Source organism: Oryctolagus cuniculus, chromosome 8 (assembly GCF_051225735.1).
Source record: "Oryctolagus cuniculus isolate XC-2025 breed Fujian yellow rabbit chromosome 8, ASM5122573v1, whole genome shotgun sequence".
Classification (NCBI taxonomy): domain Eukaryota; kingdom Metazoa; phylum Chordata; class Mammalia; order Lagomorpha; family Leporidae; genus Oryctolagus; species Oryctolagus cuniculus.
In genome coordinates this window covers 89054738-89067914 of record NC_142874.1, presented here as the reverse complement: position 1 = coordinate 89067914, position 13177 = coordinate 89054738, and the positions used below count along the sequence as shown (strand labels likewise).

Sequence of the window (13177 nt, the reverse complement as noted above, 5' to 3'; positions counted from 1 at the left end):
AGGAGCCAGTAGCTTCCTTCAGGTCTCCCACATGGGTGCAGGGGCCAAAAGACTCGGGCCATCCTCTACTGCTTTCCCAGGCCATAGCAGAGAGCTGGATCAGAAGTGGAGCAGCCAGGTCTTGAACTAGTGCCCTTAGGGGATGCCAGCGCTTCAGGCCAGGGCGTTAACCTGCTGCACCACAGCACCGGCCCCAGTGCCATACTTAAATTTGGAATTTACTCAGTAAAACAGCTGTTACAAAATTGGGCTAAAAAATATTTCATTCCATGATATCAAAATAACAGGACAGAATAACGTACTATGATTGCAAGGATGCAAACCTAGGAATGATACTGTCACTAAATTACATGGTTCCTCAGAATAACAGGTAAGAACTAGGAAAGTTGATGATTATAAAGGAAAATAATAAGGAAGAAAACTTCAACAGCCAACACGTAGTATAAAGATCAAAACTGCTGCTACAGCAGAGTTACTAGAACTAAATTCTTTATTGCAATATTTAACTCTACAGGAATGATAAGGAACATAGACTGTTCCTATTAATAATAGAAAGAGAAATAGCAGAGTTAGAGGTTAGGTCATGATTTAAATGTTCCCTTCTGGGAAATCAAAGAAAGAGGTACCTTTCTTTGAAGGGAGGACAGAACTTACACTTTGATTATGGCCTTGTCTAAATAAGGTTAGAGTTTGTGAACTCAAGAGGCTTCTATAGCCTTGACAGCTCATGACAAGAGCCTTGGGTGATTACTGACATCACAAATAAGAGTGTCAATTGTTAAATCAACAATGGGAGTCACTGTGCACTTGCCCCCCATGTGGAACCTCTGTCCTTAATGACTGTACTATGAGAATTAATGGTAAAACTAGTCTTCAAATAGTACTTTATACTTTGTGTGTCTGTAAACTGTTGAAATCTTAACTTAGTATAGAGTTGATCTTCATTATATAAAGATAATTAAAAATAAATCTTAATGAAGAATGGGATGGGAGAGGGAGTAGGAGATGGGAGAGTTTGCAGGTAGAAGGGTGGTTATGGGGAGAAGAACCTCTATAATCCAAAAGTTGTACTTTGGAAATTTGTATTTATTAAATAAATGTTTTCTACTAAAAAAAACAAATCATACAATGTGGCAAAGGCAATGGGTTGGGAGTTCCGAAATCAGCCCGCCTTAAAAAAAAATGTTCCCTTCCTGACTAATAATAATGTAGTCTTAATTTCTAACAAGTAGTCATTTATTATATAGTTTCTCAAAATTTTCAACAAGCAACCATTGTTTAATCAACTAAATTAAATCAAGACAAAAATGAATCTGTACCTTGACTTCTGTTCTCTTGAATGCTTGGAAAGTTGTCTCTTGCTTGAGTTTAGTTTCTGGTTTCTTAACCAATGGATCTTTGACAGCTGGAGCTACAGAAACAACTGTAGGAGCTGGTTTCTGTGGTGGTTTCTGAGTTTTTTGAGCCTGCAAAAATCAGTAGATTAAATTAATTACAAAATCGTAACTGAATATACAAAGAAGATAATAAACATCTATCACAGGACTCATCACTAAACTGAAATGCAGTTGAACATTTAAAAATGTATTGTGATGACACTGAAAACATAGACTGTAGACAAATTATTTTTACCATTATATTAGTGGTTTTATAGATTTCATTAGTTTCCAAACAGTAAAGAGAGTATTAAGCTTTAGAAATCATGCATATTAGGGTTGGTTAAAAACCATCTTAACTAGACAAATTGAATTTTTTTAAGATTTATTTATTTGTTTGAAAGGCAAAGTTACAGAGAGGTGGAGAGAGGGAGAGAAAGTCTTCCATCTGATGGTTCACTCCCCAGATGCTTGCAACAGCCAGAGCTGTGGCGATCCGAAGCCAGGAGCCAGGAGGTTCCTCCGGGTCTCCCACATGGGTGCAGGGGCCCCAAGGACCCTGGCCATCTTCTACTGTTTTCCCAGGCCACAGCAGAGAGCTGGATCGTAAGTGGAGCAGCCAGGACTTGAACCGGCACCCATATGGGATGCCAACACTGCAGGCAGTGGCTTTACCTGCTATGCAACTGTGCTGGCCCCTGAATTGTTTTTTAAAAAAGGAAAAGTACAAGCTGAAGAACAGTCATCCCTGGGTATCTGTGGGGGATTGGTTCCAAGGTCTACACTCAGATACTAAACTTAATGGATGCTCAAGTCCTTTATATAAAATGGTGTAGTATTTGCATCCTTATATTTTAATTCAGGTCTAGATTACTTATAACACCTAAGTTTTTTATAAAAGATTTATTTTATTTATTTGAAAGGCAGAGTTACAGAGAGAGGGGTCTTCCATCCACTGGTTCACTCCCCAAATGGCTGCCACAGTCAGAGCTGAGCTGATCTGAATCCAGAAGCCAGTAGCTTCTTCTGGGTCCCCCACGTGTGTGCAGGGGCCCAAGCATTTGGGCTGTCCTCCGCTGCTTTCCCAGGAGCATTATCAGAAAGCTGGATTGAAGTGCAGCAACCTGGACTCGAACTGGCGCCCATATGGTATGCTGGTGCTGCAGGCTGGGGCTTTAATCCTCTGCGCTACAGACCGGCCCCAATACCTTTAAATACCTAATTCAATGTCAATGCTATGTACATAGTTGTTAAACTGTATTCTTTAGCAAATAATGAAAAAAGTCTAGATATGTTCAGTACAGATACAATTTTTAAAAAATATTTTTGATCTGTAGTTGGTTGAATCCATAGATGCTTAATCTATATATAGAGAGAGCTGATGATACTGAGTACATAAAAAAAGCTCATGTAAAATGTAATTAAAAGATAATGTGTGTTTTCCATGAATATTTTAAAGTGTCCTCACGTATGTAACCAGTTTTAAAGACTTAAAAGAGTTTTCTTCTTGAAATTCAGGCACTTTTTTTTTTTTTTTTTGCCCCTGCACCTGCGTGGGAGACCTGAAGAAGCTCTGGCTTCAGACTGGCCCAGCTCCAGTCATTTGGGGAGTGCACCAGTGGATGGAAGACCTTTCTCTGTGTTTCTCCCTCTGTCTGTTACCCTACCTCTCAAATAAATAAACAGGAAAGAAGCGGGGGAGGCAGGGATGGAGGGAAGGAGAAAACACCAGGGCTGTAACTGGATATGTGGGGAAGACTTCAGGTCTGATGTAGTTTCATGTGGGTTGGTGAAAAACTGCAGCCTGTGGAGAGGGGCCAGCCTTGCCTAGAATGCAAATGGCAACCAGACTGGAACTTCTCTCTGATTCAGACACATTTCTAAGTTTCTGAGTTACCCAGGTGAGTTAAAATATAATTCAGACCATTTAAATTGTTTGATATGCAGAGAAGGGATAAAAAAATTATTTACTGTTAAATGTTAAGTCATTTTGAGGTTTTTCCATAGTGCAGAACAGGCACACTGAATCCTCAAGAGAAAGTTCAGGATGAGTCCACAGGCAGTAATTATCAATATGGCAGCAGAAATAAAAAAAATGTATTACTAAATGCTGCCAAGTAGGAGTGTATTATTATCTTAGATTGATAAACCCCGCAATCAGTAACATGGCTCTGACCTTGTGCTGTAGTGAAAGCCATTACTAAGTAAAGAGGAAAATTATAGAACTGAAAAATGACTTTGGACTCTGCTAAATATGTATCACAACCTTTTCACTAGATCTTTCTACAACACTGTGCACTATAGAACCTCTTCCAGTTGTGGAAATTAATGTAAAGGGAAGGGGGTTATCAGATGCTCTTCATATCTTTGAGATACCTTGGAACAATAAATGATTCATATATGGGAATCTCACTAAAAGCAATTATAGTAAGAATGACTAGATTTAGTATCTCCTTTCTCTCATTAAACTGTCTACTGGATCCTGGTCTTCAGGTTTACTTCAGAGCATGTTTTTGGTATTTTCCCACATCTACACTTGGTACATTCTAGTCATGTTTTAATATTAGTCATGGCTACCCATTCAGTATTTTGGCTCTCAGACACATAAACTGGCCTAACCACTGATTTCTGGTACTAATCCCTGTTTCTTTCCAAATAACTTATCTTTCAATGAGAACAACAGAATATAGACTATATCTAGTCCTGACTTCCACTCACGAATGAGACCAGGTCTTATTGATAAATGAATTAAACACTTAATTTGTAAAGCAGATAAAGAATAAACAGTATGCCAGATGACATGAAGAAGCTAATAAGCAAAACATCTGGAGCTGAAAGCTTACCTCAAGTTCAGGGAATGTTACACTTCTAGTCTGGCTTGGTCAGAGTGGAGTGTATAGGTGAAGTGGTAGCAAAGAAGGACACAAAGGTAGACTTGGGTCAAAAAGAAAGGTTTCATATATGCAGCCTAAGGAGTATAACCTTATATAAGTAATTGAGAGGTTTCTGGCATAGTTAAGCAAATAAAATTGATATTTAAAAATAATAATTTTAATTGTTATAGTGAACAAAGTGAATTGAAAGGGAGCAAGGAGAACTCTTTATGAACTACTGTAATACGTAAGTAATGACAGATTTGGTGGAATAGGGTAATAAGAGAGAAATAAATAAGTTTAGGAGATATACAAGAGGTAGCATTAACAAATCTATGAACAGAGATATGGAATTAAGAGAGGCATCAAGAATCACATTTTCAGGGGAGTTGTTTAGCCTGGTGGTTAAGAAACGGATTAATATGGTTATATTCCACATCAGAGTGCCTGGGTTCAATACCTGGTTCTGATTCCTGATGAGTTTCATGCAAATACACACCCTGTGAGGCAGCAGTGATGGCTCAAGTAACTGGCGAACTAGATTGCATTTTTAGTTCCCAGCTGTGGACCCATCCCAGCCCCAGTTGTTGAGGGCATCTGGGGAGTGAACCAGTGAATACAAGCTTTCTCTGTCTGGCTTTCTTTCTTTCTCTCCTTCCCTCTCTCCCTCTGTCTCTCAGATAAATACATTGAAAAAAAAATTCTAAACAATAATGTCTTCTAGCTCAGGCAACTGCAGGACAAACTGAATGGAGAAGAGAACAATTTTAATTTTAAAGAGGTTAAACTTCAACAGCCTGTAAGATATCTAGTCAGGTGTAGAATCTCACCGAGAAAGAGGGTTAGAACCATAAATATAGAATAGGTATAAACTAAGTCAAAAAAAGTGGGAGAATTGAGCTTACTTCAGCTGTTAAAAAGCTACAGAAAAACAGTTACTGAATCCTAGTGGCTTCTTATCAATATTCTAGAATGTACTACATTGCTTAACTGAAACAATTTAGGGTTTAAAAAATAAATAAAAAACAGACTGATCAGACAAAATCTACCTTGTCAAAGAAATTTCCTATTAACAAACAAAAAGTATACACACTACTGAGATTGTATTACTTTTCATAAGAATATATATATATATACACACTTCTTTTCTGATTTAACAATGAAAGTAAAGTGGATATCTTGAACTTTTAAGTAAGAACTTATGACTTTAACAGTGCATATTTGATCAGACAACTTTATGTAGAAACTCATTTAATTGACAGACATGAGAACTCTTCTAACAAGAGTCCCCAGTCTAAGGAATGGGAAAAGAGACTGGGCAAGGTTCAAAGAAGTCACTGAAGTAGACAGCAACTTATTAATTTATTTAAAAAGAAAATTATTCAGTAAAAAGAATGAAAATACATTTTAGTATGATATTAAGGACTCTTATTGAACAAAGAAAAAAGAAAGTACACTGGGAGAATGAGATAAATAGTCAAAGACAATGAGAAGGAAAGACTGAGGAAAAGAGAAACACAGATGGAAAGATAGAGATAAATATTGCTTCTGTATACAACTTGTAAGTTTGGAATTTTAAGCTCAGGAGTAGACATCTGCTGTATTTTCTTACCAGTCTCATCAAGACTAAGGCTTTATATCTCACCACTTTTCCACAGTAAATCACAGTATCTTAAAATGCTTATAAACACATTGACATTCTACTAAGGAATATTCAGCTTTTCTGAGTCTCCAACCCTGTTTGCTTATCTATATTGGAATAAGTCAAAAGATGAACAGAGAAAAATGTATATAATATGCTATGGACTTTAGGCATGGACACATAAATCCTTTATGTATAGCATATGGGAGCAATTTGAAAGGTTCATGGAAAACACAAATTATCTTTCAATTCCATTTTTCATGAACTTTTTAGAGTTTTTACACACATTTAAATAATCTTAGGTTACATTGTGTATATTTTTAATATCATAAATGTTCAGATCTTGAAAGCTCATATTAGCAAAAGAGCAACAGAGAATGTTTAAAGTTGAGAAAAATTTGACTCCTACCATTCTTTTCATCTGTCTGGTACATCGCGCACAATACCACACCAGGCGAGGGTCATTCACTTCCTTGTCTGTTACCTGGGGTTTATGGCAGTCTTGGTGGTACAGATTATGGCATTCTTGACATTCGACTAATTGATTACCAGATGCTACTGTCATCTGCCTAAGAAGAATATACCACTGAACATTATACTTTCCTGAATGCAACAATTTAAGTCATTTCAGCTTTGTTCTAGTATGTAAATAAACAAAAGGAAAACCAAAGAGCAAAATAACAAATCCCAACATGCAGCCTGCACAAGTACTTCAGCTATTTTAAAGCTTACAATCAACCATTAATAAATATAAAAGATACCCAAATAAAAGTGGGTATATTCTCCCTGTCATATCACATTGTAATTTTTTTTCTTTCTTGACAAGTTCTTCAACAGTCTCAAATATACTTTCTTTGTAGTTCTATTCAGTTCCTTAATATTAGTTAGCTAAATGTTGCTCTCTCTTCTTCAACATGAACAACCTAAAATTGAGAACTAAACATAATCATCTATAGCCCAGCACATGACTGTGCAAACAGGTGCTTGATGAATGTTGACTGAACTGAATACAGCAAAATATGCATCAAAATAGCACAAAAAGCTATCACTATAGTCTTGGCTTTTCATAGTAAGAATGCTGATAGAGCATTACAGTTACTATTACTCTCCCCATTACTTTTAACATTTACTTATTTACAAAATAACTTTCAAGGTAGACAAAGGATGAATAAACAAATATATGTTGAAAGCAGAAGCACATAAACTCATTCTCTATAAGATTATATTTACTTAGTTCTTAAAATCAGAATTTAACATTTTTAAAAAGAAAACATCAACAAAGATGACAATCTTTTTATTGTGCTAAGTGTTTAAGGGCATTAACAACTAAAAACATAATCCTTAGCATCAAGGAGCTTAAAATTTATTTTTGTAAATGTATTTTGTACTAAGCAGAATTATCTGTTTTTACACTTTTGCAGCTATATTATAAAACACCACTCAGAATAACCCATATGATCCATTCCTTTCATTTCCACTATCCTTAGGAAAATACTTAAGGATGCTTTAGAAAATGATATGTACCAGAGCATTTTTTATGCTATCAATTCAGAAAAAATAATTAAAAAAAAAGAGTCTGGTGAACAGAGTCTATTTCAAAAGAATAATGAAAAATCACTTTCCCCCTAGAACTCAAGAATGAAGAAATTATTACTACATGAATAAGTCAAGTCATAGTCAGGAGGATAAAATTGTTGATAATTTTCAAGATGTTAAATTGCTTTAAGAGTTGTTCATTAGGCATAATCTACTTATATATTCTCAATCCTTGAATAATAAAAACAAAATAGAACACTTCAACAATTGTTCTCATTTGGGAGAGAATGAAGGGGGAGGTGGTTGTTAAACAATCTGTATTAAGGTATGACTTACCTACCATGCGACTTACCTGCAAACAACACAGGCCAGTCCCATCTCCATAGCAAAATCATCAGCACTGGTCTCTTCAAAACTGGAAAGGTCAGCTATAGCTAAATCCTTGCTGGTTTGGACAGTAATGGGAGAGGACCGTGTCTCGGATTTCTCTAGTCTAGGTTTCTTTGGAATATCAGCTCCTTCAGTAACATCTGATTTTATCTATAAAAAGTACCAATCAGAAAATGATAATAAAAGTAATATATAATAAATTTGAAATCACTGAGAGATGTTTATAGCGTGTTATGATTAATTCCATTTTGCAGACATTTTGACTTAATTAGGGACAGATTTATACACTAGACTGTGGAAGAATTATAATTAAGAGTTCAACAGACTTACATTGCATATATTTTTGCCTATTACAATGCTTTGAATTCAGAAACCATAGCAACAATAAGGCTGTTTTCAATTTTAAATTATGGACTACTAATATTAAAGATATATTAAAAAAAGTAAATAATAAGCTATCTACTAGTCATCCAGACTAAACTATTAATGTGTTCACAAAGAGCTATGTATATAAAAAGTAGCTCATAGAAGCTCCTCATAATAGAGAAAGGAGAAATAACCTAACTGCTCATCAGCAGGGGAACACAAAAACTGGTTTATTCATAGAATGAATATTATATAGTACCTAACATAAGTATCCAGATCTATATACACCACCTTAGACAATTTTCAAAAGTACATTTCGAGGACATGAAAATTTACCAAAGGATATATATGCAGAGTACCTATCCCATAAATTCAAAAGCAGAGAAAATAGTATATGTTTATTAATGTTACTATTTATTAAAAGTAAGAAAATGTAAGAGATAATATACCACATGTTGAGGGGAAGGGTTACTAAAGATATACTTAAATGTATTTTTAATTAATTGTTATAATCTTAATTACTATTTACAGGAATCATCCAAAATAGAGAATCCAAGAATTATCCATCACCTCTTAAGGTTCAGACCATCCTATAACAGAATTCATGGTTAGTCATTTACATCTTTCCTCTTTCCTCTCTCTGTTTTTTTCTCAACAACTATTACATCTGGAAGCACTGCATTAAGGATTAAAGTTTACAGTTAGAGTTTATACTCAAACTATTATATCTCCTGAGGCTCAAATATTTAGTTTTAAAAATGTTTTTAACTTTTACTCATTTTTCAAAAGGTCTACATCTACAGCCATCAGATTACATCTACTGAGTGATTATTATGTATCTACACTCACTGTTATACAAATTAGAAGTAGGCATAAAACATTGTTTCTTGTCATCTATGCAACAAATGATTTACTTTTTTCTTTTTAAATTACATCAAAACAAAATCTTACTTTATCAGCAGGTCTCTTTTCAGCTTCCTTCTTTACCTTTTCAGTTGTGAGGACCTTGCCATTATTATTGCCTGAAGGAAGACTGGATGATGTTTTGGGCTCTTGCTTAATAGAAATAGCTTTTGTGCTTGAAATTTTGGGTGGCTCCACATCCTAAAAGGTAAAATAAAAAGATACTCAAAAATTAAATACTCAGGTTGCTTAATGCATTAAAAATTCATAAATCTAAGTAATTTTCATCTAAATGTTATGACCAATATTTTAAATAACATTGAGAAAATAACTTGAGAAATTGATATACAAACTGAACATACTTAAACTAGAAAATTTAAGTTTTGACATTTGTATAAACCATGACTCTATCACTATTTTCAATATAATGAACATATCATATCCAAAATCTCTTTGTGTTCCTTTGTAATCACTCTCTTATAGGACTATATCCTGAGAAACCATACCCCATTCTTAGGCAACAACTGATCTGCCTTCTGGAGCTACAGTTTATGTTGTACTTTCTAGAAATTAATTTAACTTACTGTATGTACTCTTTTTTGTATGGCTGCTTATATTTAGCATATATATTTTGAATTCATTCATGTTGTTGAGTGTGTAGATTCATTTCTTCTTTTTAAAAGAATGTATAAAATTCATCAAGAAGTCTCTATTTATTTATTTATTATTTTATTTGAGAAGTAGAGTTACAGATAGAGAGGATGAGACACAGAGATGTCTTCCATCTGGTAGTTCACTTTCCAAATGGCTACAACAGTCGGAGCTGGGCCGATCTGAAGCCAGGAGCTTCATCCGGGTCTCCCACGTGGGTGCAGGGGCCCAAGCACTTGGGCCACCTCCACTGCTTTCCCAGGCACATTAGCAGGGAGTTGGATCAGAAGTGAAGCAGCTGGGACTCAAATCAGCATGTATATGGGATGCTGGTGCCACAGGTGGAGGCATAACCTACTATGCCACAGAGCCCACCCTGTCATTTCTTTTTAATGCTGTGGGATATAACACAATCTGTTTGTCCACTTACCTACTGATGAACATTGTTTGTACTTTGGGGCTACTGCTAATAAAGCTGTTACATACTTTCATGTACATGTATGGACATGTACTTTCACTGCTCTAGAGTAAATTTCTAGGAGTGGAATGGTCATATGGTTAGTGTATGCTTAATTATTTAAGAAACTGCCAAACTGTTCAAAAGTGGCTGTACCATTTTTCATTTCCACCAGGAAGATACGAATGTTACTTAGAATGGTTAGTCTTTTTAATTTTGAACATTCTAATAAGTATATAGCAGTATTTCCTTATGGATTTAATTCACATTTCCCTAAAAGCTAATGATGTTAAACATTTGGTCAAAAATTTTTTCCATTTAAAAAAATGAGGTTGTTTTCTTTTTCAGATTAAAGAGTTCTTCACAAGACCTTTGTTGATACGTGACATGCAACTGTTTTCTTTCAGCCTATGGACTTTTTATTCTGGCTTAAACTTAAAATTCTTACTATCATATTATCAAGGTTTTGCTGATATAGTTGTCATTTATTGTTGTTAACGGTATAAAAAGTTGATGTATATCATGCTCCTCAGAATCACCCCCAGATCTGCCAAGTAAACCTGGAATAGGAAATGCAGTCTATTTTCTGTGATAATACATAAAAGTATAAATGGAATGATATACATCAACTTCAGAATAGTAGTTACCTCTGTGGAAGAAGGGAAGGGGAGTGGGTTTCAGATCCACTGATAGCAGGGTGTGATTTAATGTTGTGCTGATTGTTTAGACCATTGTTAGTAAACTGAAACTCACAGGCCAAATCTGGCTTGCTACTTATAGCTATACTGGAACACAGCTGCAGTCATCCATTTATGTAGTATAAGAAGCTGCATTCATGCTACCATGGCAGAACTAGTTTCACCAGAGACCATCAGGACCACAAAACCTAAAATTCACTATTTGTTTCTTCATAGAAAGACTGTAGACTAAGGAAACTAATAGAGAAAATGTTAAAGCATGTCAAACTTAAAAAGTTAATCATGTATGTAACATAAAAAATTGAGGACATAATCCTGCAGCATTTGAGAAATATTATGTAATTAAGCAAAGAAGTTGCTCAAGTCATTGGTGGGTGAGTTTAAGTTCCAACTTCATTGTTCACATTTGCCTTCTCATTTATATAGAGTATCAACCAATATTTATGTTAAAATTACATTCACAAAGCTGGTTATTAATGTTTACAAGCATACTACTGTCTCCAGGTGATTCTTAGGCATGCTGAAGCTTCAATCACTCTTCTCACACAAGTTATGTTGGAAATGTTTGGATGAAAGTTAAAATTAAATTAACTTGTGCTTTTAAAATACTTATTTTCTCTAGCAGGAGAAGTGAATTCCAGTTAGCAATCTAGGGGCAGCAGGCTTTTTAATCACAACAAATTTTTGATGTGCTTTAACAGATGAACTTCCATTTTAGAATCTCACTTTATTTGGTAATAGATTTTTCCTATTTGGATAATACCAACACACAGAGCAGGATGAACTTGGTAGTGTGTTTTGTAGATCTGTACTAATGTGATACACCTTAATTTATTGACCCTACCAGAATGAGAATGAGTAGAAAAAACTGAGAGTACAATGTTTCTACTATTCAAAAGACAAAAAGGCTTGAGAGTACTAGAGTTACTGTTGAAAAAAAGACTAGAAAAAAACATGAATGTTTACTTGGGTGCTAAGTATGAAACCTGACCCTGTCTTGAGCATCAGATTCTAAACAGACTTGAAGTAGTCGGGTAGTTCTATATTCCTCTTCTCAGCTTGGTTTCTAGGCCCACAGACCTAGGTCACTTGGAGTTACAGGGCTAGGGTATAGAGATTTGAAAGAATACTTAGTAAGTATTAGAGAATAAGTATTGTCATTTATAGCAGCATATTATATACCAGGTAGATACTAGTCTAGGTGACTTACAGTATTTCTCTTAATTTTGTGTAAAATGGGATTTCAAATAGGTTTGTCTGGCTCCAACTGTGCATTCTTTTCATATAAAGCTACCAATGGCTGCTTTGTTATTATCAAGATTGGAGTTACATAGTTCTCAGAGTTTATTTACACCTCCTTTCTTCTTAAATTATCTACTTATATTTAATTTAGTTTTTTGAATAATCCCTTTCCTTTTACTTTGTTAATATTTGGCTTTAAAACATTATAGAGAATAATCAGAAATTGTGGTTACATTCAGCAGCTTAAAAAAGTCTTTGTGACCATAAAGAATTGGAAATTATGTGGTAAACAAGTGGGTATCTATAAACATAAACTAGTAGAATAGAATACTACCCACATCAAGCTAACTTCTCTCTAGTGTTGTGCATTACCTGTCCAAAAGCTCAGGGAAGAAAAGAAAATTAAAGAACATAATTTCTTTGTGCCACAAGAAAAGATTATTTTTGCAAAGACTGTGTTGAGATGGTCTAAATGTTATTGTACAACAAGCATTACAAAAGTTGTTTATAGACACAGGTACCTTTTGAGATGGACGGTAACTCGCATCAACACCCCGGGCCAAGGACTCATCAAGCAGTGCTTTCAGTTTCTCAGCAGAATCTTTACTCTTTGAATGTAAGAAACCTAGTGCTTTCAAAAAAATAGGGTCAAGTTCCAAGTTCACAGTAGCAGCCATTGCAAACACCTACATGGACAAAAGAGGGGAGGAGTAATTTAGAGACAATGTGCAATTAACAATGACAGTTTTATCTACTATGTTCTTTTATTTATAATGACATAATACTGTGATCATGGTAGAAAATTTAAACTCTCCAAAAGGCTATTCAGATATATGTAAATTTCTTCCTTATTCTTGACTAGAGTTATGTAGATCTTTCTACCTAAAAACACTAGTGTCATCAATTTTCTTTGTATCTGTATCCATGGCAAAGCTTTAAATGCAGATAAGCTCCTCCCTGTCATTCCTAGCTTTGTTTTAAAACATACACATATAGTTGTGGTATCTGTAGGAACTTGGCATTTTTAGGTCGAGTTTACTATA

At 34.9% G+C, this 13177-nt stretch overlaps 1 protein-coding gene across 3 annotated transcripts in view; it reads right to left on the bottom strand.

Annotated features, from left to right (window-relative positions):
• INTS12 (integrator complex subunit 12) overlaps positions 1–13177 on the bottom strand; it is a 28171-nt gene that overhangs the window by 5168 nt on the left and 9826 nt on the right. For all 3 annotated transcript variants that reach the window (XM_017347377.4, XM_017347376.4, XM_008267527.5), the window contains 5 exons: positions 12656–12820; positions 9135–9287; positions 7780–7967; positions 6301–6460; positions 1320–1466 (listed from right to left, as the gene is read on the bottom strand). In XM_017347377.4, the coding sequence (XP_017202866.3) occupies positions 1320–1466; positions 6301–6460; positions 7780–7967; positions 9135–9287; positions 12656–12811 (804 nt within the window). In that variant the 5' untranslated portion in view covers positions 12812–12820. The remainder of the gene's footprint in view (positions 1–1319; positions 1467–6300; positions 6461–7779; positions 7968–9134; positions 9288–12655; positions 12821–13177) is intronic.